The sequence below is a fragment of the Coturnix japonica genome, chromosome 15, assembly GCF_001577835.2.
Source record: "Coturnix japonica isolate 7356 chromosome 15, Coturnix japonica 2.1, whole genome shotgun sequence".
NCBI lineage: Eukaryota > Metazoa > Chordata > Aves > Galliformes > Phasianidae > Coturnix > Coturnix japonica.
Genome location: NC_029530.1, coordinates 2,716,357 through 2,741,980, shown reverse-complemented (window position 1 = coordinate 2,741,980; position 25,624 = coordinate 2,716,357). Strand labels below are relative to the sequence as shown.

The window sequence follows — 25,624 nt, the reverse complement described above, 5'->3', positions numbered from 1 at the left end:
TTGAAAATCCTATCCCTGGAGACATCAACAGCTAATACTGTTGTTAGTAAGGAAATTTCTACTAAATTCTTACAGTCATCAGACAATGTCTTTTAAATTCTCTATTTAATGCACTTTAATATCATATGTAGCACAGCAGTGAGTCTACAAACAGCTAAAATTTTGCTTTTCAAAATCTAAGCTATACAAACTACGAAGTTATTGAAGCGAAATGAAAGGAGGACGTCACCTTGGTTCCTTCTGAGTTGGTTTCACAGTGAGCGTAGCACCCTTCAACAAAAATAAGCACTCATCTATAGTGGTAGGGAAATGATTTGTGATTTCTAGGCCCTAAGCCTAAGAATTTTTCTAGAAGCTTAGGAAGAAAAAATAATACTAATAAGAAAAGGCTATTTTGTCTCTGCAGTTCCTCTTTCTATCTGTTTTAAAACAATTTGGGGAGGATTTGTAAGCTATGGGAATTACTTGACAATAGGAAAGTGTTTCATTGCATAAATAGTAGTAAAAAATAATTTATCATGGGTGATACTGAGCTAAGTTTCAATTGTTTTTGAGTAGACTTCTCAGCTTCAATAACAATGCTAGATTGTTGTGCAGAGTCCAACACAACAATTTACATGCCAGTTCCTTTCAGGTGTCCTCAGGTAACTTCTTGCCCTTAAGTTTCTTATGAATAATGAATAGTTAACAAAGATGTGCAGTTAGGAGGAGTAGCTGCCTCTGGCAACAGCCAACGATGGCCTAGCAAGAAATCAAAATAGATCTGGCAAAAACATACTCTCTATTGAGCATTCAATACAATGTATGTGTATATATAATATATATATATATTTCTCCATGAATAGTTAAATGAGAGAGCAGACCAACCCTTACCCCAAAACTGAAAAGGTTTTCCAACAAAGCAATTACACAGTGTTCCACTTTCAAAAGAAGTAGATAATTCTTAACATCAAACAGGTTTTTCACCACTACACCCAACAGTGATTAGAGATAGTTTTGCTCCAAGTAGCACTAGAATAATCTCAGTAAAGGTATAAGAAATACTCTGAAACTGAAACAAGTCACGAAACAGGATTAGGATCAAATTCTACTATTTGTAAAATCAAACTCTATTTACACAATTGAATGGCATCTTAAAACCCACAGGGCAGAACAGACTTGCAAATAAAATGCTTGTCCTTACCTTTGCCTAAAGAAGTGGCTATTCCATTCATTAATTGGGACAGAGATTTACTGGGAGAACCAGAGATATCTGAGGATGTCAATGAGTTGCTGCTCAGGAGATCAATCTTCCCTGCTTGCTGCCGGAACTTCTCCAGCTCTCTGGACAAGAGGTTGAATTGTTCACTTTGTGTCCGGCATTTTTCCTCTAACTCTCGGACCTTGGCCTGCACAAGCAAGGCAAAACACAGACATTTAACTGAGATCAGAGCAGGCTGTAATAGGGACCAATTTTCATTAAGAACCAGGAATCCAGGATAGGCAAACTGTATGAGATAAATGCACCCACTGATTGTTTCTCCATTTTCTTTTATTCCCCCTAAGTTCTTACATTTTGAAGAAAACCTTTTAGCAGCTCTGCAACATTGGGGTAAATACTTAATTCCCAATTTCCAAAGTGGAAATTCCTCATCGTATTTTTTTTGGCAGTGCTAAGAACATCGGTGCCAAAAACACCTTCAAAAACAACCTATTGCTCTGTGACCTTTGAATCCCTTTCCAATATTTTTAAAATCTTTGGTATTTCTCTGAGGTTTGCCCATCCTCAGCTAATAAGTTGAATCATCCTGTATTACTAAATAAACACTTATATGTTAAAAACCAACAAGAACAGCAAAAAAGTGCTTCATGCAGAATGTAGGATTAGCTACTGGCTGAATTCCCTTTCAGAAATACTGTTCCTTATGGTATGTGCCAAACCACACAGAAGTAATCCAGACACCAATCAAGAGGAGATTGTTTGCAAGCTTGTGAGAAGTACAAAAATATCACTGTGGGCAAACACTTCTGTTTTAATTTTGAGGCATCAGGAAGTGACAAAGCATAATTAAGGATACGATTCTGTGCTGACTTGTGAAATTTGCCTGCATACGGTCTAAGAAATCTTGACATGGAAAAGAATGGATAGGGTAAGTGACAGGAATGTTTCCTTGGCTGAGAGGAACAATAAAGGACATGGGAATCCAGGGATTTAATTCTAATATAGAGCAGCAAAGAGAGTAAAACACAAAAACACCTTTTATTTCAACCAAAGCTGTATATTTACTGCACCAACTGAATTAAAAATATATTAAAGTTTTCAATATAGTGCATTTAAATTCCAGTCTGTGTCTATAAAGCAGCCTGCTTGCATACACTAGCAAACATTTCTGAAGAACTAGAACTCTCAATGAGATTACCCAGACAGATAAGAAGGAATATATTAATTAACACATGCTGAGAAATCTGAGGAACGAGCAAAATTCTTGAGAACATCATTTGTGAGGTCCCATTTTCTTGCAGGGGAAAACATTTGGTCTGCACGCTGGAAACATGCCAGAGAAAGACTGATGGTTGAGACACAGGGAGCACTCGTGTCTCATGTGCTATGACCCAAACACTGCAAGCAGACACAGTTCAACAGAGGCAGTAATAGGCTCCTTTTGTGGAAAGCTGATGCATTACATCCTAATCTTGTGCTTCGTGATGAACAAATATCATATTCCTTCATTAAAATCCCCCTTATAGCATATGCCTAGTTAAACAGCTGTGCTAACAAAGGAAGGCTGGATATTGATAAGATTCATTCAACTGCACGACAAGTTTCTTATTCTTGAAAGAGGAAGATTTTCTCAGGTCACATGAGAAGAAATGCATGCACTACATAGAAATAAAACTACATATATTACATAACACCAATACAAGGGTCTTGAAAGAACTGAGGATAAATGATATGTTCCCTATAGTCCCTGAAAGAACAGAAAAGCCCAAATTTCTCACTAAAGATTGTGCTTTGGCTTGTTCCTTTTTTGTAAGAAATGGATTTCTACAGCTACAATGAATTGCAAGGACACCATTTCTTTGAACTGATAAAAAAAAAAATTAATTTAATTATGCTAAAGAAGTCTCCGTGTATCTGACTGATTATGAAACAATAACAATAATATAGAGAGATGTCATGGGAGTTTTACACAAACATTAAATGCTTTGTTTGATTTTATATTTTCACTGTGGTTTTCAGCAACCAAAATGTGAGCCTTTGCTACTTGTCACTTTGCCGCACGAATGATACATCTATGTGCAGCTTCAAAAGAACATCAAATGGACAATGTAGTAAAATGCTTTGGGTTTTTAGATCCTCTGCTTTCCAAAGGAAAGTTTCAGAGGAAGTTATTCAATTCTCTAAGATATATACTGACCTTCAGTGAGGTGCTTGGTTCACTGCTAATTAGCCTGACACTGTCCTGTAGAAAACTCATGTTCTATTATGTCACTGCAGAACTGCATTTGTGTTCTTTATCATGGCACTGCCTGTGAAATCTATCTCAGTACACAACAGTGCAAAATCTACCCGACCTGGCCAAAACTGAACCCAGCTACAGCAACCTCTATATAAAAAGACAGACCTGACTGCAAACCATATTTAATGTACTTAGCTTAGGAATTGGGAAGTTTCTCTTAAAATACACGGTGAAAAACAGCTTAATATAAAACGAAGCAGACTTCATCTATTACAAGACAGATATTGTTTGCACAAGACGGATAAGATGATGACCAGCTTTCTAGTGGACAGTTTGAATTCAGACTAGTAAGTCATTCCGTAGCTTAACTGTTCATGTAGAAGCAATGGCTTTCAGTAAGGGATTTAAATAAATCAACCCAAGGTGAAAACATAAAACTACCTTTGTACAAATTACAAAACAATCTGAATTCAAACAAAATCCACAGTCTGAAAGCTACAGTCTTGAATAAACTATCAAACCATTCTTAGTGGGCATGCTCATCAGAAGTTTATTTCAGAAACGGTGCCTTATTCCACATTGAAACATACCATATTTGAAGAAAAAAGATCTGATTTTGATGATTTGGTATCAGGTTAATCAATGCCAAGCATGCTTGCATAACAATGGTTTTAGCACACATCCCATGCAAGGTTAGACAGGACTATTGTATTCATTTTAAGGGGAAAGATGCAGGATTCAGCACAGGGAATGGAGAATATATGCCCTAAAATACCTGCATGCTGTCCAGGGTGTTCTGGATGAAGGGCAAAGCAATAAATTCCAAACAAGACACAGTAAACAAAGATATATGAAATAAAGAAATAAAGACAGTTCTGAACACTTTTGTTTTAGCATTTCAAAGTAAAATACATTGAAACAGGTAACAGGTATAAAAACCAAACATGCATTAACGCGAATCACACTACAGAAGGCTTCAGAAATCAATATCAACTGCTGATCTTGAATTGCAAAAGGCAGATAAATAAACAAAATTAATGGGTCCAAGGCAACAAAAAGCAAAAGCTTAAGAAACCTTGATGGGGTTACGCAAATCAGAGTTTGCAAACAAATCAGCTAAATAGGAATTTTGTTTAGCTTGAGGGAGATAAACAATCACTTGCTTCCTTTGTTTCTACTTATATTTTCCTGCATCATATACTTTCCACCAGACGTTAAATTATTATCTTATATTCTTAAAGGCACAAATTTAATATATATGATAATAATGAAAGCATATGAGTAAAATCCTTCCTCTGGACATATAACTTTAAGTAACTGAACATTTTTAATGAGACTACTGATGTATCTGAAAGGTCACCTCCAATTAGCACAGTAAACACACCAATAGAATAACAACCATGAGAAGAAGTCACTGAAAACAGATTTCTAAGTGAAAGACTGACAAATGCATTTGCTATACCTGGTCCGTGGTATTGTATGTTCTTTAGGTTTGTAAGTTATGTTAAGAATTAATAAGCATTTAATGCTTCTTCCTTTCCTCATGCAGAAAACTAGTTTGCTAGTTATCATAAAAATACCTATTATGTGTGAAAAAGTGAAGAAAAAAAGAATAACAGGCAATGTTATTTACTTCTGTGTCTATATGTCCTGACACTTTACCTTGTCCAAGGAAGGCAGAAAAGTTTTACAAACCTTGCCCTATTCCAACTAAAACTGACAGCAAAGCTCATGGTTTCTGAATGGGAGTAAGAATTTGCTCCTACTCTTCATGTCTTTTCTATGCTAGAAACAACTATTTCTGTATCCTCAGGCACAGACCAGATTACTAGATTTTTCCTGAAGATAAATTTTCTGAAATACCCTGTGCCAAGAAAGCAACTTCTATGAGCAATTCCTAGTGACAGTACTAAGGTTTTAATGCATTGTTATGGATAATGTTGCCTTAGTATATGCAGGCAATTAGTGCATTAAAAATTACTAATGCCTGTCACCTGAATAATCTCTCAAAGTTTAATTTATTTAATGGTGTTTGCTTAATAAGTGATACAGTCACTGGTAAACTCCAAAAATATATTTCAGCACAGTTGGGAAATGCTAAGAAAGGCCACTGTGGGTGACACAAAGCAATAGGATTAGAGGCAGGATTAAAGAATCGAATCTTTCAGAAGTGATGATACTGTTATCGCCTTCAGAATGAAACCTCCACAACCACAAGAAACACAAAAGGTATCTTCTTACCTCTAGCAACTGAACTGCTCCTTCATGTTCCTTCTTAGCTTCAACCTGAGCCTTATTTATACAAATTGAAGAAAAAACAAAAGAAAAATGAACAGAAGAATCAATTAGTCATGTCATAGATAGTATGTTCTAACCACAAAGAGTAGCATACCATATACTCAAATCCAAATCTATTTACTGTCTTGGAGGGCTGGCTAGGGCAATCTACTACAGCACTTTGGTGCTAAGCCATCAAACTATCTGCCTTATTTTTGGAGACAGAATCTCAGTGAAACCTATTAGCATCAGTATTTATTTGGCCAATATAAGCATGCTCAACACACGGCAGGATCACAAGTATCTCTGAAACCCTCTAAAATAAAAATGAACTGTTTCAGTAAATTCTGTATTTGAGGAGATTCATAGTAGAATCTAATACATTTACCACAAAAAGATGACAAGAAAATTAAACTTATTCTTTACACGCAGCACCATATCACAAAACACTTAAAGACAACCATAAGAAAGGTTGCCTGTAAATGGAAGTACAACATTTAGACTTCAATCAACTGGCCCAAAGAAGAAAAGAGGGAGAAACTGGTCAGGCCATAAAGTCACAACAAAAACCACGTATTTAAACTATACTTCACAGTCATGTATGGTAATAAAGCCTGTTTTGGCCCTGAACACACAGTCATACTTCTTCCTGCACTACAGAGATGACTCTTATTGCTAGCACCTGATATAATAATGGCTCAGGGAGCATTAGTGAACATATGATAGCAGGTAATAGAAAGCCTGGTGTTATCTATCACAACAAGTTTAATAAAATCTACCCAGGATATGAGTTCTTGATAAATGATTAGGAAAGCTGTGTCAATAGCTATCTCTCTTTTTCATCAGACTGTCTCATATTAAGGTTTCTTGGAGAAGAAGACCATCTGATTCCCCTTCAACACAGAACTTGGATCAACGATATTACATTCTTCCTTTTAGGCTGATAATCTGAAGAGTTTGTACACACATAAAGAAGAGAATTAATTTTTATTTATCATATCAAAATGTGACTGCAAATGCATCAAGTTCTGCTAGCAATGTGCATTTTTTTAACGTCTAAAATTCTGTGATTCATCCCATCATGACACTGACAGAAAGAACTTGAGCATGGAAGGGCTAAGACCAGCACATACATATATACATACACACACATAATCCACCAAAAAAAAGGGAAATGAACAAAATCCCCAAATACCACCATTAACAAAAAAAGCTACTCCTAAAAGCCCCCACAACCCTTTCTTTGTTTTGAGGACAGTATACAATTCTATTACTAGAATGTTAGAAAATGCTAGCAAGAATAAATATTTGAACATTTATTTAATTTCATAACTTCAAATGGCTTTGGTAAAAGTGAAATTCAATGTCATGTTTTTATTTATTATAATGAATATAGAGAAGATGCACTGTGATAAAATACATCTAACTGCAAATTAAAGAACAAGTGTAACAATGAGGTACTTAAACAGCCATTTAGTTCATGGAAAAGATCAACTGTAAGGACAAGATCAACTGTAAGGACCTTGACGAGGAGTTGCATTAATCTAATATAGTGGGGAAAAGTATCGTGACTCACCAGTGACTAGAAGAGGAAGCCAAAGAAATCCTAAGTCAGTGTCAGTGAGAATGATTAACTGTTCCAGTTAATCAAACTGACAAGGGAGCGGTACCACAAAATTAAAAGGCTGTACAAAAATATTCCCAAGCTTGATATAAAGGCAAGCAAGATGGGCTCCGATTTTGAGGTGAAAACAGGACTAGTTATGTAGCTGTGGATTTAGTTTCTTTAAACCAAGAGACTGTTGTGAGTATGCTTTGTCACTGTAATTTGCTGTTGCATCTTTCATTTCCTTCACTTACCTTCTGCAGGAGTTCAATTTCCTGCTGTTTGGCGTTGAGGACAGCCAAGGCTTGCTCATGCTCCAACTCCAGCTGTTGCCGCCGTTCAGCAGCCTCTCGCATATGCTGTTTCAAAGAAAGGAATACAAAACTATCAGGAGATTCAACATATCTTAGACAAACATACTGCCAGTCCCCGGAATGCAGATGGTCAACTCAACATAAAGACATTCTGCTATCACTTTTAGACAAAAAGGAATCTGAAAAGAATCTTAATTTGCTCAGTACCCAGATGAATATGGTCACTGCTAAACTCAGGTATTCTGACAGCAATCTCTTTTAGGAGATCTGACCGTCACCGCCAGCAGTGTGGCCTCTATGATGCCTAAGTGAACAGAAGCCTTTTTATCCATCAGTTACATCTTTTATGTGAAGTTTTAACCTAAGTAAAGCTTGGAAAAAAAAACTAGCTTGACAATTCCCTAACTGCCTCATTATCTTGAGTTTGTTTCTGTCTTCCAAATGATGTCCCCCCCAAAATAGCTTACTTTTGCTATTCTCCACTCACTAATTATAGTAAATTACACAGAGGACAAACAAAAACAGATTTAGAAAAAAAAACAAAATGATTTCACAGTGCTTAAGGAATAGTTTTAAGCACAGTTACTGCTAATGATTCAAAGCAGTTTGAAGCACAGTTCTTGGGAAGCTGAACAATGTCAAGACACCCTTTGTAGATAGAAATCTTTTTCATTACAGGTTAATATCATTCTCTCGATAGCACTGTAACATTCAAAGACCCTGTTTAATAAATGGGAGTTAAGAAAGATCACTATAGATTCTGCTATCTTTTCTGGCGAAACGGGTATTACAGACTTTTATTTTCTAAATTACACATTCTAACACTCTGTTCTGAGACACAATGCCTTATCTGCAGCACCATGAGCTATTACACAGAGCTTATCAGAATATGTACTTAGAAATATGTGGTGGCAGTTGTCTAGAACAGGCCAAAATATCTTTTTCTGTACCAGGGAAAACTGCATACAGCATTTTGCTAACTTTTTAGGAGCTGTTAATTCTCCACTACACCTAAATCACAAAGGACAGCATTGAGAGGCTGTAAGCATTTCTGAACTGTGCTTATTATTCAGAGCGTATTTAATAATAACCAAAAACGATGGTTCGATTCTCCTCTCAACTAAACAAACAGCCTGTTTTGCTAACTAGCATCACTCAGTCTTTAAATTAGCACGAAGCCACATTTACTGACCTCAGCAGCTTCCTTTAAATCTCATGTAAAACTTAACATTGATGTGACTCATTCAAGAAATGATAAGGCAGTCAAGACATTTTCCCACTGCTAATCTATAAAAGCTTTAAATATCCAAAAAGAAGTCTCAATTCAAGATCTAGTAGTGGATTTGGTACAGTACGTTTCAATATTTTTAAATTCTTACTATTTTTACAAATGCTACTAGAGAACATTTATAAATGTTTGGAAAGATCAATAAATTAATGCAGTGACCATACAGCAAATCTACAAAATGTAATGAAGAAACAGATTGTGATACATGATATGTGATTCGCCCCCACTTTTAATTTCTCAGTTTCCTAAAATAAGAATGCAGTGATCTACAGTTTACAGATTTTAAGGCCATTTGGTCAACTACACTAACCCAGCAGCCCCTCACAGTGCTTTAGTACTACTGTGATCTACTTAATACATAAAGCAGCAAGGATCTCTTCACCCCAGCATCTGTCTCTTCCCTGGCACAGCAATTAAATCTCCCCCAAACCAGAAGACATTCCTTCTCCTCCCACTCCGCTCACAAATTGGTTCTGTCTGCAATCTATTTTGCACTTCATATCCTCCCATCAGCTGGTGTCATTTCCTCTCCCAAGTCTGAGGGGAATAAGTTATGGGAATAGGTAGCAAGGACAAACCACTAGAAGATCAGCAAGTAGGAAGTCCTGAGCTGCTGAATTCTTTCTTCTTCCTTCAAGACTGGTTTGCATGATCACATTACCATCAGTTTGAGTAGGTGGTGGCAATCCATTTGCCCTCATAATTGATTTCATTTGTGAGGAAGGTTAGAACTTTCTAAAGATGTAAATTTGCACTTCCCTTTTTACAACCTTCCTAGGAGTCATAATAATGTTATTCTAACATCAGAATGTAAATCTATATCTAGAAGAGTACAGAAAAATATAGTAAGGGATTCACATTTCAAATAATCCTCTGTCCTTCAAAGAAACTGAGAGAGAACCTTTTCAGAGGTTCTTTTGTCTAGTATAAAACATTTCTGAAATGGCTCGAGGACCCCACTAAAACAGTTCTTGCTTTTCCAGCTTCCTTATGGGCAGCAGGGAGATGTGACAATGAATAGACCCTCCTACCTCCTGCCCACTCATTTACGATGAACTACCTACAGCTGCAACTAAAACAAAGCAACTAATTATATCTTACAGCAGAGATTTTCACACTTCCAAATTGTGCAACTAACCAATGTTAAAACAAGCTCAAATGGCTTTTAAGTACTAGAGTTTTGTTCTGAGACAGAACTCATACATGATTGTTGAATAGGGAGCAAATTTAATTTTCATCCAAGTACTTTTCTTCAAAAAGGACTTCTCATCTGTGCTTGCAGATGGATGGGCACAATTACAGTGACATGAAAGGGAAAAGCTGGCTGAACACATCAGAAAATCAGAACTCTTCTGTGTCAGAGGCACAGAAGATTCCCATAATTTAACTAATTCAGCAGTTTTTCATCTTTCCTTTTCAGCTATGTTGATGTATCCTGAGATAATAGAAAGCATAACTATACTTCTCTTCTGACAGGGAAACTAGACTAAGTATTTCTCAAAACTTAATATGGGGAATATTAATATGGAGAAAAACTAATATGCGGAATATTAAACAAGCTAGAGAAGTACTGCATTGTTGGACTTCACAGTGTTATACATACCTTTAGGACCTGCTCTAAGTTCTCCAGCTTGGCTTGGAGCTGGTGTTTTCCCTTTACAGCCAAATCTCGTTCTTTGGTTACTCTGATAAGGGTTTCTCTAAGATGGTCATAGTCTGACTTCACCTACAACAATAAATACGTGATTAATTCTTGAATACCCCTGAATATCAGAAAAAAACATTTCTGTATATGAAAATTAAAAAGGGAAGAAGTTCAAAGAAAAAAGGAAAGAAGTAAAAAAGGTAGATGGAAGGGGATGTACTGTAAGGAAATTACATGCACTCCAAATAGGTGTATATCAGAAAGACAATTTTTTTCAGGGAGGTCTAAAATCTGGCAACCAAATCATGGCTATGCATAAAGATCTCAAATTAAATAAAAACATGCATTATACAGCAAATACAATAGATGACAATCAAAACAATTCTTCTATAAAAATACAGTTCTTCCCTCTCTGCAATGCTAGTTGAAGGTAAGAAAGGAAAAAAAAGAAAGAGCCAAAATATTTTCAAGGAACAACATTCCAAGAAGTTTTCCTTTGTTAACTGCAACACAAAGTGTAAAAGCATGAACAGTGCTTGCAGGATTACAGAATAAGGACAGGCAAAGCAGTATGAAGAGTTGGGATAATGCTTAGGCTTGCTTTAATCTAGGTGCAGTTCATCTGTATTTCTAGCTTCAGTTAGGAGAAGTGACAAGTTCTTTTTACAATTTAATTACTGTAATTTCATTTTCCTTAAGAACCAAAGGCAATAAGCAATCTCTGACATGGATCTTTCTGCGATGTTTTCCAAAGCGATGTTTTGGAAACTGATTCAGCCTATTTGCCTTCTGGCTACAGTTTGTTAATTTGCAAATTTCACTGAGGACCAAACAATCTAAATGGTTGCAGCCAGACCTCATATTTGTCTTTGTAAGAGGGCACTTTAGAGTGCAGTGGACTAGAAAAAAAGGAAGAAGAAAAAGAAACAAATCATATTTTCCACAAGAACTGATGCAATTATCGTCAAACTCAGGATTTATTTTTTTTCCCCCTCCATGCACAGATTTTTCTTCTCTTCCCTCCCTTCTTTATAACTATGGAAACTCTTAAGCAACCGATTTTCATAATCTATTAACTTCCTGCATCCTTTGTATTCCATTTCATTGCTCAAATCAGTCAATACATATTGTTGAAGAATTATGGAGTGGAAAAAAGAAGCAACGAAGTATCACCATCAGTAATGCAAGTTTGTTATTGTCTGGTCCTCAGTTCATTTACTGAGAATGAATGAAGTACAATATTTTGGAAATGCTTCAGGAAAATAATTCTCGGGCTTCAATTTTCTCTGCCTCTGTGATACTTGATGCTGGTTTCCTTTGTAAAGAATTTTCTCAATCCTAATAATCAGTGCAGTCTGAATAATTCTGGGGAGCAGGTCAGCACAGGCAGCATTCTGATATATGTTTTTTCCCTTTTGGCAGGAAAAGGTCTATAGGAACTTATAGTATATGCATGAACTTGAATTACACAGAGCACATCAAAACATCAATGCTTCCAGTTGACCTAAATTGAGTGCCATCATAAACAGTTCTAGTTTCATGACAGGAACTTAGGGAACATTTTGATCAGTGATGTTTCTCTGTTCAGTGCATCAACAAATTCATTTTTCTTATCTCAACTTCCCACTAACTAAACGTGTCTTCATTAGAGTCAGTAAGGAAGGCCAGAATACTGCTCAAGTATATTTCACTTACTGAACTCTTAAATGCCAAAATTACTTGCAGAGACCAGGATAACAGACTGCTGGTTTATTTTGCTACATCAGCAAATAATTCCATCAGCCAATTGGTGAAAGAAATTCTGTGAGAAATGATAGTTCTCTTTTACTGACACGTCAGGCTGAAAAATGCCCTCTGCCACTCACAAATTCATTGTGTTAAACATAAATCACAAATGCTGAGCTATGACTACTGTGTTTGAATACAGAAATGCACCTCCTGCACTAGGCTTCCCTAAAATACCTACTTTTCACACCACTGATATTGTTTAGAAAGAAAATGATTCAGAAACTACCATGAAAACTGTATGGTATCAGGTATCATAGAAATCAGTTCCAAACAGATAACGTCTCTTCTTGTTATGTAAAAACACTAACCCGTACATATTCACTTGAACAAAGAAACAAGTCAAAGCCTGGTGCCGCAGCACTTCTAGGGATACAAACCTTTTCACAAGTACTTTACTCCAGAAACGACTTTCTTTCTCTTATGCAGAGTAACAACACAAAACTGCATAAATTAAAGGTTTTGTTCTTATTTGGTGCATTTAAAAGTAGCACAACTCATACTTTCTCCTCGCTAGAGCTGAATTTCAACAATTACATTGTGCATAAATGAGCAGTTGTTATATCTGCGCTACACAGCAGAATGCATAAACATTCTCCCAGCTCCAGTTGCTTGGATAAAGTTGGCCTGCTTTTCAGGTCAGCTCTCAAAGGGGGAAAAGAACAAACTAGGTTTCCCCCTTCAAGGCTGAGCCCTAACTCTATTAGACTTCTGCACTGATCTCAACATTCACGTGTGTTTAATTTCACACTTCCTTAATAGTAAAAAGTAATCTAAACTGTACAATCCATCCTCACTCTCATTTTATGTATGGAGGAAGGAGAGAAAAAAAAAAGGTAAAAAAAACAGCAGTTCCTTAGAGAACTTGTTAGGCAAGCAGGAACAAACAAGGTTTGTCAACACCCAAAGGTATGCCACAAAATTCTTCATATCTTGCATATTTTTAACACTGTTGAAAGTGAGAGGGCATACTTATAGAAAGCCTTTGATCCTGCAGAGCCTGGGATATAAAAACCAGTAGCACAGACACACTGAGTTTTTGTAACGTGCCCTGCAGAGTATTTTACAAACATTCATAGTATGATAAATCCTGACACTGTAATGGTGAACTAACTTTATTGTTAACTTAGCAACTAATGTGACTAAGGCTGATGCTACACCTTCATATTTTAAATTGTTTTCACTAGGTTTTTCAGTGTGTCTCAAGCTCTCCAGAAACAAATGTTACCTACAACAAAGTATTATTAACCACATAAGTCATCACTTTCTGATAGTAAGAGAGCTGATCTTCTTAGTGTCACCAATGCACTAAGCCTTCACTGCATTAACACTGCATGCTATTTCTATGTCAGCTAGAACATAACACTGCCTATGTATGTCTTTATGTGACTTGTGAACCAAACAGTAAGGGTGACGTGTAAACAACAATAAAAAGAAGAGAAAAACGTAATAGAAATGAAGAAATTCCAGATAGATGGATGAATAAAATTGAGTAATTCTATGATCCACATCTTCCACCCAGTATAACATACTGTCATTCTGCTTCTGTATATAAAAATAATTTATATCCTCACCAACTAAAAATTTCCAGTCTGCTTTGATACCGAGTGCTACAGAGAAAATAGAGTACATGCACAGCTATCTCTAAACCTCACTATTTTGCTTTATCTTACGACTAAGTCAGACCTCCTTTGGTTTGGAAATAACAGCGCTAGGCTGCCCTGTGACACATGTGTGTCAGAGATGTCAAAGGACGCAGCTACCACCATTTTGCAAGGTTCAGGGATGGGCTTTCATCAGCGTCTGCATGAGTTACAGCTCTTCTGATGTGAATGAGGTTGCTGAGCAACTCACTTAAGCCCTGTAGAAATCCCAGATTGGAGTTTTATTTTTAGCTAAATGTAGCCTTGTAAAGTGGCTGGTTCATGATGTTTCTTCCACTGAATACATATGTGATGAGGTAAGGCACATCAGCCCATGCTACTTAAGCCATGAAGGATTTGCCACAGATAAAAATCACAGTAGTCAGGAAGATCTTTTGTCCCCAAACAGGCAAAAAAAAAAAAAAAAAAGAAAGAAAAGAAAAAAGAAAAAGAAAAGCTTACCATGAAAGCGGGACCTAGAATAGCTGAGACATGGACTTATGCCATATGTCATGCTACAGGGAAAATAACAGCTGATAACAGGATTTGTGAAATTTACTGCTGGACAATGAATGGCATTTCAACATTTTATTATTGAGAAATGAAAAAAAGTACAAGGGAAAAATGCAGAAAGGAAGGAAAACACACTGCCAGTGAGTAAGCCTTTCTGTCAGCATTCTCCAGAAAAAATAGAGGTTTTTTTTTCAACCAAATCTTAACAAAATTACTTTAAAAATCATCTTTTTTCCAAAGCTTAATACCTTTTTGTGATATTAAGAAGCATCAGGAATAATGCATATCTGTACCATCAACCAGTGTGTCTTTTTCATACATTTGTTTGTTAGATACACACATAACTTATTTTTTATTATAATACTTTGTGTTTTCTAAGAGAAAATAAAAATTAGAGGTAACTACACAATCCGTTTTTATCCACTTTGCAGATTGATTACTGTAACAAATTAATGTACGAGTTCTGTGCTTAGGATTGGTACCTGGTCATATTGCAGGGCTTTGTGTGACACATTTGCATACTGAAGGCTCAGGCGATTCTTTTCTTGCACAGCATCCTTCAGTTCATTTTTCTAAAACACAAGAAAAGAGTGTGTGTTATAGACCATTTATCTCCATTACAGTACATCCTATTAAGTTCTTAAGGAAGCAATGTTTTTGCATTATTTGGTATTAACCTACCATTAAGTGTAGTACCAGGCATAAAGCCAAAGGCACTGAAGGTGCAGTTGCAGAAGATTAGCTTACAATTACAGTTGGCTCTATCATAAAACCACATGTTTTCAGTAGATGATCTGATTAAAGATGTGCAGACAAACAGATGACCCGACATCACAAGCCTGGTGCAGATAAATATATATATTAACAAAAAAAGAATCTCCCTGCAGATGCAACAAGGAGCTCAAACCTGGTTAACTTACTGAGAGCAGGGAAGAAAGCTTGCTCCCAGAGTAAAGTAATATCCTCAAGCTCAGATCTTCACAAGGCATTCCAAGCACAAAAACCAACAACTGGAATGCGTACCCATGTACATGTCTATATTCATATACGTCACTAGATTTAAGATAGCTGTTTCTAATGGTAGTATGTCTGCTTATAATAAATGCATATATACATGTTTAAATTCAATCATTTTAGAGTCCAGGTAGAACACTTGTACACTACAATGGCAGGCAAATCCAAAATGCAGACACAAGACAACTGTCTTAATATGAAGATATTAACTACAGCCCACAGGTGGGAAGCTACTCTTGACTAAACACTACTGAACTAAACCAAAGACATCAAATCACAGTATTTTCAGTCTCCTCGTTGCAGTCACACCCATCAGCTCACACCTAAGGATAGCAGCAATTAAAATTTCTCAAGTTCTGCTAAATCTGTTGTTTAGGATGCAATTAAAAAGTGACAGTCAGATCCTGAGATGCCAGACAGTTCTGAGGGACAAAATGACAACAATTTCTTAGCTCACGTTACATTTTTTCAAAGGTGTGAATTAAATCAGCAAATATTTTTACAATACAAGCAAACTGCACTGAATGGTTCCTTGGATATGTGAATAAATAAGCAAATCCTATTAATTACTCAAAGTTATTTGTAAAGCATTGTGTAACTATTCTGCATTTTAGTAGGCAAAAATAAGCTATTGTAGCTGCCCTGAAAAATCCTTTGAACCACAGGCTTCTGTCAAGCGAGATTTACCATTGACTTTAATGGATCAATTTGCATTTGTTATGAATCAATACTGCTCAGCTGACTTTAATGGGGAACAAGTGACAATGCCTTACCAGCTTTTAATAACGTTATTAAAAGGAATTCAAGCAGAAGTGGAGGGGAAGAAGAGTGAGGAGCAAAGCGGTAATTGATGGTATATTAACTGTATGTAGAGGAAGCTGATGTAGTGACTTCGCCTATAGTAGGAGATTCTGTTATTTACTTGGCCCATGTTTTCACTTATCTGTATGAAAAAGTTTTTAACCAGTACTGTTTTCATACAATTGGTGTTGAATACGAGAAAGCAACTGAACACAACAAAAGAACAACCAAGAATACTGAAATTCCCTTGCAGAAAGAGAGAGATCAAGCCACTTGCCAAAGGTCATGCCCCTAACCAGGTGGCTTAGTGACAGACTTACTCCAAATCTGCCTTCCCACACACTACTCCAGTCGCCTGCCATGTCCTGAAAGTAACCTGTGATGGGATTAACTGAAGCAGCACACACTTAATGCCTGCATGGGAACACCAGCAAGCTTCCGTACAGCAAACATGAACAGTACTCAACAGGTACAACTTCTCTTAAAGATTAAAATTTCTTTAAGATTTCTAAAAGATAAATTTCTTAAAGACTAAAATCTCTTATTCTTAAAATTCCTTATGGGCAGTTTCTCCAGTGTTGAGTACTCCCAGATGCTAACTGCACATGGAGAAACACATTTAACAGTACTTCTTTCATGTCTCCTCTTTACATCAGAGAAGGAATTTCTTCTCTTGTGGCTGTGAAATACCACCTATTTTTTCTGCAAATAATAGTTATGCATTGCTTAATATTCATGTCAGTTTGTGATTCTTTTCCTAATCCATTGGCTTCCATATTTTCCAGATTAGTCAAATATAAGCTTTCAACAAAGACCAAAGTTAATTTAATCATCCAAGAACTATATTTCACTCAATAGAAAATTAAAATATTAAAAGGGAATTCAAGCCATGTAGAAGAAAAGGACATTTTACAGTTTTCTTCCATGGATGAAATAGAAGATTCAGATATGCAGCATAAAATCTCAGTAGCCCACAGTGGGTCTCTGAAAGATGACAGTTCATGGCTGCCCTGCATACACCACTGTGCTGTATCCCGAGTTTTGAAGCTTCAAATACATTTTAAAGGAGACAGATGTCTTTTGAAAATGCTATACAGAAATAAATAGAACCCTTTTCCATTCGCTTTCATTTACTTGACAGCTAGCATTGAATGCATTAACAACAGGGCAACACTTCTCACTTCAGTTCTTACAACTGCCAATTTCAAACAGAACCTCCAAGTCAACAAAACAAAGAGGTCAGGAAATACATAGGGCAGCCATCACAAATGACACATTTCCTGGCAATACTCTGAATCCACGCTTCATGCCTCCAGGTTGTCAATGAATTCTAGGACTTCTTCCCTACAGCCTTCCCTACTCTCAGTTTAATAGTTCTACCAGAAGTCTAAAAGGGAACACACAAAAGAACGTACAAAATTTTAGAGAGGAATGAACATGAGAAATGAATTATAAGAATGAAAATATGTAGAAATACTCAACTTTCCTCCTAAAAATAAATTAAATAATAATATCATTATTATATAAATAATAATAGTACTCACACAGAAAATAATCAGCTGGTGATAGAACAAGCCAAAACATAAACTTGTTTATAATATATTTAGGCAGAAGTTACAACATACTTTGATTGCTTCTAGTCAAGACTTTTCAACAAGTAAACACAGGAAACATGTACCATACCTACATATATCACATACGTGATAGGGTGCCAGACAGCATGTATTCATGTCAGGACTCTATAGAGAGTAATTTGCAAAAAAGAACCTGAAACCTTGTCTTTAACATGCCAGACAAAATCCCCAGCAGCAAGGATATTTACTGATGTATGTAAGAAATGCTTCAGGCATTTTCAGCTGAAGCATTTCAATGAAAGAAAACAGCACTAAAGACGATCTTTTCAAAATCTTTGAAGTAAACTGAATCAGAAAATTGAAGCCCTCCCAAATGTCTAAAAACACAATCAGTCCTTACAGCGTGCCATTTTTTAAAGGATGCCCAGAGCATCACAGACACACCAGTACATCACAAAAACTGAGACAATTAATAAAAATACCCATTAAAACTTATAAATAAAAACATATTAGAAATAAATGTATTACCTTATATATGAGTTGCATCTTTTAAAATGCAGAAATGAAAGCAAAACTGTGTGTTTCTAGTAGAGCAAAAGTAGAAATTCTCCTGCAGATACGAGGACTGGCTATAAAAATTCACGGTAGGAGGATGACTTCTGTAGATTTAATACAATCTGACACCACTGTCTGGGTAACAAGGTTCTATATTGCCTGGAGAAAGGCATCTGTTGCCCTGTGTGCTAGTTTGCTCATCCATCAATTATATTTGTTTTTTAAAAAAGGAGGAAAAAAAAAAAGTTATACACTATTCATTTATTGGTAGCCTTTTTTCTTTGATACTTGTTTTGCCAGTAACCTGGACTGACTGCATTAGAACACACTGACTGTAATCCTACATGATGTTCCTCGATTTTGACAATGCATGCACAGAATCACATTATTCCAGGAGAAAACTGAAAACCAGTGGTCTAGAGGCACTTAAAGAGAAAAATGAATAACCTTTTGATATTTTCTTACATATTTTTGCCCTGTAGATGACTCATTACTAAGGTCAGGTTTAACATCACTATTCTCTTTTTTTGTCATTATTTTTTTGTATTTTAAGGGGTAGATTTTAAAGGCAAAGATTACTCATCCTCCTTCTATTATATCCAGCATCCCCTCTCCCCATGCCATGAAGGGTGCAATACAGCTCTATCCAGTACTGTATTCCACTGTTACCAATTCAACAGTTAGAACCATGCAACTGTAATAACATATATATTGTAAATTAGTGGAAGGCTGATTGCTTTTCATTGCATTTGACAAACTAAAGGCTTTTGTCTAAGTTTTTTTAATATTTCACTGTGATTGTGATTTTGAATTATCACAATCGAGTACACGTTATCAAGCAGTGCAGGGAAGTAGTCTAACATTTTATGATCTTAGCATTTAAAGACTAAAGAACCCGATTTTACTTTGAACGTTAACACACGTTTTTTCTTTCTGCTACTACTCTTTGGAAAAATGAAGCTCTATTTAAAACAGCTTCAATTTTAAATAAAGTCCCTTCCCAATTAGATTTCCTTCATTTTTAGAAAAAGACATTTTCATGCAAATTGTACTTAATTCTAATAAAAGAAAACAAATGCAGCTTTACCCTCTAATCAGTAGGCTGAATGTAGCATAATAAACACTACATAAAAATAGCACTACTTAAAAAGCACTACCAAATAAGGAACACAGGAACTGGAGCAGTATATCATATTTGGAAATCACCAGTGCCTTGTTTGGTGCTGCAGTGACCAGGACCAGATGTTAAAAAACATGAATAATTAAAGCACCAATTATTTTTCACTTTAGTAAGACTCTTAAGGTAATAGGCTTTGCACTACCAACTCATTTCATTCATGTTCCTTTTAGAGCACTAACTCTTCACGCACTGCTTCTCATAACTTATTGGAACAACCTTTTCTTACCACCTCAGCTCTGCCAGCCTCACCAGAACACTGCATTACACAGTAAGGCAGCCCAGGTCACATTTTGCAGATGGGATAGGGAGACTTCAACATCAGATATACCTGAAATCTTGGAAGATCCCCCAGTTTTGGAATCTTGTGTAACCATATTTGATTAGATTTGTTGCTGCTGGCAACACAAACACAGTTGAGGATATCATAAAAATACATTTCTGCAGCCATAAGTAGAGAATCAAACTTAGTATCACAGTCACATTTTCCCTTGGTCAGTATTAGAAAGTTAATCAGTTTGATTTGTGGGTTGAAGTAAGATCAATATTTATTCAGGGCTTTTCCTTTCAATTATTTTTACACTCACATCTCAATGCACCAAATGAACCAGCACATCTGAGAGGCCAGGTCTAAATTCTCATTTCCCATGCCAGTTTGAGTTTATTCAGGGGTAACTTACAAGCAAGCAAAAGAAAGAAGTAATCTGAAATGATCCAGTTTTAAGCAATAAAATAAGCGAACACGGAGTTCCTTGAAGAAAGGCATAAAGGAAAGGCAGCACAGGGTAAACAACCTCATTGAAATGCTGGTAGCAAGCTGTCTGAAGAGGATGTTCCCTTTGGTTCCCTCTAGAAATATTTTCTTATTGATGTTACCATAATACAGTATAATATTTTGTTTCCCATCTACAACTAATAGTGATTTTTTCTATTGCCTCAACTTCAAAGGATGTGTCAAAGACACACCTTGGATTTGTAGGTCAAACCGAAGGCAACTAATTATTTAAAACTAATTAAAAACCTATGTTTTTTCCTTCTGCCTTCTACAAAAGCGTGGATTTCCGCTCAAACTTTGTGACAATCCAGAAGGAAATTGCTGTCCACATTTTCCATTTGCTATGATTTCACAAGTGGAAGAACAAACAAAACACGTCAGCTAGAAACACATGAACAAAGTAATTCTGATCATCACTGGAGCTCATTAGGGATAAGGCTGCAGCATCTCTTTAATTACCTACTATGTCATTAAGGTTTCTATTTGCTGATTAACAGAAGGCATACAGAAGGCCGGTGAATTGCAGTCTGGGCTGGGAGATCTCTCAGTGGAATACCTTACAGGATCTTCTACAGACCATTTATGTTAATATTCTGCTAACACAACAGTTGCAGACACTGTTATACAGAAATAGCTCATGGAGAAATCTTGTCAGCTCTGATTAAAGAGTCCATTTCACTGTGCTATTTCTTACGTTAGAAATTTCTTATTTTTCTACAAATAGAACAAGCCTTCTTGTTCTATTTCACTGATAATTAAAATGCAATTAGTTAGATCAGCTTTCCCAAACATCTCTCAAAAAGCTTTCCTTTCCATCATGCACAAAGAGAAGACCAAACAAGATCAGCTGTTGTCATAGCAACATCATGCCCCAGCAGGTGGAAAATGCAGTCCTGTGGCACTAAAAAAGGATGAAATGTACTGAACCTGAGCAAAACACCAGCTCAACAAGCTAAGGATGTTTTCAGAGATTGCCAACTCTTTAAAGCAGCAAATTTAATGAGACAAACGTGGAAAAAAAAAACCAAGCGTGAGCTCTGGTGCCATTAGTAATGACACAGTTGTCTCAGTAATTTCTTCAGGTAGAAGGTTACAGTGACATTGTGCACAGTTCTGAAAACCCACAAAAAGTTCAGCACAATTGAAAAAAAAATAAGTGACTTGAAAGCAGAAAATCATTTTTCATTTCAATACAAATGTAAGAAAAATAAGCAGAATAATTTAGGAACTAGACATCAGAAACATTATTCATCAACAGCTGTTCATGCTCCAAAAGTTCTGTTTTCAGAGCGGGTAATACTATGGCCTTCAGGTAAGACTTACAGTAAACTGAGTGAAAACCAGACACTAAATAAAGTTATGCACTAACCTAAGCCAAGTGGTAGAAAAGTGCTGCAGGATGGCAGCATATGATCTCTGTAAGAAAATCTTGAATATACCTTTACCTACAAACACACCCTGAGGATGTCAATAGTTTGCACAGTATTCCTTGAAGGAATACACGAGGCTTGTTTTTCACCAAGATACACGTGGTAATTACGACCAAAAAATGTTCATTGGTTTTGGATTCTTCTAATGGTTAGAGACACTCCTGAAAAACAGGAACAGCCACCAGCAACAAGCACTTGTGGAAATGTTTCACAGATGATTTGACTGGCACCGAACAGCAACACGAAAACAGAGTCAGCGCCAGATACTAACACAGAAATCTTTCTGTATGGTACTGCATGCAAATGTGCAAGTCTTTAAGCCTTTAAATCTACCACAACTGCTTTGGATTCTCACTTTATTTTGCTGTCATAAATTTGCTCTGCATTTCTACAGTCTACAAGGAGAATTTTCCAGGCACCTTTGACAAAAACAGAGCATAGACAAGAGTCAAACATATCAGAAAAAGCAAACCAATATCCAAAGAGCACAGCTAGCACGTTATTTCTCATTATTTTCTCTTTACTAAGTCTAAGGAATGCAGCTAGGGAGATATTCACTTACCATTCTGCCTTCCTTAGGATAAACTCAAAGGGAAACAACCAGGCCTCAACTCAAGCAAGGAACTAAGCAGTTAAGAGCTGCGGATTATTGAAGCATTTTACCAAAACTCCATAGTATTTTCCTGTTCATTAAACTGTGACATAAATCCAAATAAATGTAATGCATTACAGTTGCAATCAGATTTCTCTCTGATATTTCCCAATTCTTCGCAAACGTTATTTATTTGGCATCAGTTAAATTTGCTTCAACGTGACTAATTAGGTGTATATTACTCTCAACCATGAATTATTTCATTTCTTAGAGTTACACATGATAGGAATGAAATGTATTTCACCACCACTTACTCAGAAAGTAGTCCTGTTTTTATGCGATTGCATCCATCTTCCCTCCTTAATGACACAGGCAAAGAAAAAGAGTCAGAGTCTTCTTCAGCTCATTCATGCTGTTTTGCATCACACTGCAAAATTAATATCAATCCTCCTTACTAGCTGAGCCTGACCTTTTAGCCACTGGCTGGAAAGGGAACATCACTCCCCTGGGGGCTGTTCGAGGGGAGGGCGTTAGGCACGCCTGACACCTCTCAGCCACCAGATGAGGCGAGGCAAAAGCACATTGAAACGGGTAATTTGGTAAGGTATGATTAGTTTTATTTACATAAGGCAGGCTGGCAAGCCATGCTCAGCTTCACGCTTCCCTAAGTACCTGCTGCAGAGAAGCCTTTTGTGATCCGTAATGTCAGTAAACATTTGCATTTTGGTTTATTCTTTAAAAGTCAATTATTAACTGCTTGAGGCTGAACAGAAAGATTCTGTGAGCTTTTGCTGTCTGTGTACTCCAGCTTTCTATTACTAATCCCTGAACTAGACCAGGATATTCTAGGACTCAAAGCGTTTATATTCATGTAAATAATCAAAGTTTATTCACAGTTGTTTCCAGGATAAAACCTTGACATGCCAGTAAAGCACAGAATTCATAAGATGTGTAAAACAGTTACCGAGACAGCACAAGAGGCTTTTGCCTTCTGTCACTCAAAACTACCTAAGTGATAGGAAATTTGATTTCTTTGGGCATAAAACCTTTTTAGTGCAAGCATGTGTTAAGCATATCCTGAATATAACTTAAAATCTCTTTCTCTCTCTTACATCATATAGCATTACATAAACCTTGAGAAGATACTTTGATCTTTGTTGTTGCACTCTGTACGCTTGCTGATATTTAATCACAGTCCTACATTAAAATATAAATAACCTGAAAACAGCTCGTAATTCTGAAGACCTTGAAGCTCAGCAACCAGGTTGTGCTCTCACCGGAGCACAGCATTAAACTGTTGTATAAAATAGCGCCAAATTAGCAAATAATCATTGTTCAGGAGAAATATCAGAGAGGAAAACTGATGCAAACTGTCTTGGATTTGTGAATTAACAGAAAACAACTGACTCATGTGATATGTATAGGGGAAATACAATAGAATTCAAGTCTGCACAGTGAAAACCCCACAGAAGGAACACGGTGAGACGATGCAAAGCACTGACACTACTACTGCCACTGCCACTGGAATACGGTATTCCACTTCACGAAGCTGAACGCTGAAAATTTCTCATGTCGAATTAAAGATCAAAAGAAAATAATTCCAATGCTAATAATATTTTAGCTCCAGGGGTTGTCATATTTAATTTTTTCAGTTCATAAAAATTGATTGTCCTGGCAGCCAAAAGTTGAAAGCCTCATTGGAGATTTTAAAGCTAACTTCTAAATGAAGTGTGATTTTGAATCTCCCCAGGAACGTAACTGAAGAACACTGCCAGGTTGTATATACTAACAAATACAGTTCAACTGCTGGCTTCTGCAGTGCCTTTTGTGACAGAACATGGGCTGATTTTAATGGCAGCTTTCACCATTCCCACATTTGTGTGGCTGTTCTGAGCAACACTTTTGTTCAGATATCGTTCAACACTGATCTAGAAACCTCAAGATCAGGAAGGTGTTTCAAGACACTGTAATAACTTCCACTGACTGATCAAAGCTTAAGTGACTTTTTTATTTTTATATATAGCATTTTAAATAACTGATGGAGGGATTTAGTTTGCTCTACCAAAGAGCTTTTAAATTACCTCAAAGGTGTACAGCCCAAACCAAAAGGCCAGTATCCAAGTTTTAAGAAAGAAAAGGACAGTAAGGTGAAAAGAGGTTAAAACAGATACATGCTTCCAGAAAGTATCAAAACTATGTTTCCACATGAATCATATAAGGATATTAAATTTAAAAAGCCTTATGGTTCATCGTAGCATATCAGTCATATATAGAGGATGGGAGCCTAATATCTGAGCTCATCAATTAAAAATGAACCTGCAGCTGAAATCCATTCATGAAGCATGAAATAGATCTCTCACAAGTTAATTGTCATTCTCTATGTAAAACAAATCCTTGGAGAACATTTAAAGCATTTCCAGCATTTTAGACTCTGGAGACCTGTTACTGTAAGCTGGATTTCTACCTATTACAAATGTCATTATTATATAATTTTATTCATATTTAAGTATTTTTAAATTACTGTTTTTCCCCCCTCGAGGTATTTACTTAAATCAAGGAATTCTGATGTCTTCATTTCTCCAGCAAACTCATCAGCTCTGATAAAGCCAAAAGAAATAAGTTTTTTTTAAATATGAACAGAAAATAATAAATTTTGTTTTCTTTGAAACTTCCCCAAATCACTAATTTTAAACCTATGCCTCAAATCATTTCAAGTATGATAGGAGATTATCTGCTGAATGCATATCTTTCAGGCATTTCAGGTTTCATGCAGCTATGCCAAGTTTAGTTCTGCTTAAGAGACCTGTGAAGCTCTTCAGAAAATAGAAAATGAGTCAGGAGAAATAAATATACAGCCTTTGGGTGGCTGAAAAAGAAAAAAAAAAAAAGGAAAAAAAGCATAGTAAAATTGAGCTACAAGTAAGATATTCTGAGTTCTCTCTCTTACTGGTAACATAACTCACTAGAAAATCCATGCTACCGTCCTCCTTTTCTGTTGAAAAGCAGGCAGATAAGGGGAGCTTGTTAAGTCCATTTGTTCAAACTTATGATTCTGTTTCAGTCTTTGTCAAAATGGAAACTGCCACTTGTTTAGGAACTCAACCAAATGCCAACTCCTGCAGCCTTCAAACACTCAGACAACGCTCTATTTACCCAGAGGAAATGAAACTCACTGCCAGCACGTTTTGTATTCAG

The 25,624-nt window shown here is 36.3% G+C and overlaps 1 protein-coding gene across 1 annotated transcript in view; it reads right to left on the bottom strand.

The window, feature by feature from the left end:
• The window catches only part of RIMBP2 (RIMS binding protein 2), a 95,565-nt gene that overhangs the window by 29,284 nt on the left and 40,657 nt on the right, over window positions 1-25,624 (bottom strand). Inside the window, exons 7-12 of the mRNA XM_032447959.1 lie at window positions 14,994-15,083; window positions 10,529-10,651; window positions 7,578-7,682; window positions 5,682-5,732; window positions 4,216-4,236; window positions 1,184-1,388 (exon numbers count right to left, since the gene is read on the bottom strand). Coding sequence (XP_032303850.1) covers window positions 1,184-1,388; window positions 4,216-4,236; window positions 5,682-5,732; window positions 7,578-7,682; window positions 10,529-10,651; window positions 14,994-15,083 — 595 coding nt within the window. The remainder of the gene's footprint in view (window positions 1-1,183; window positions 1,389-4,215; window positions 4,237-5,681; window positions 5,733-7,577; window positions 7,683-10,528; window positions 10,652-14,993; window positions 15,084-25,624) is intronic.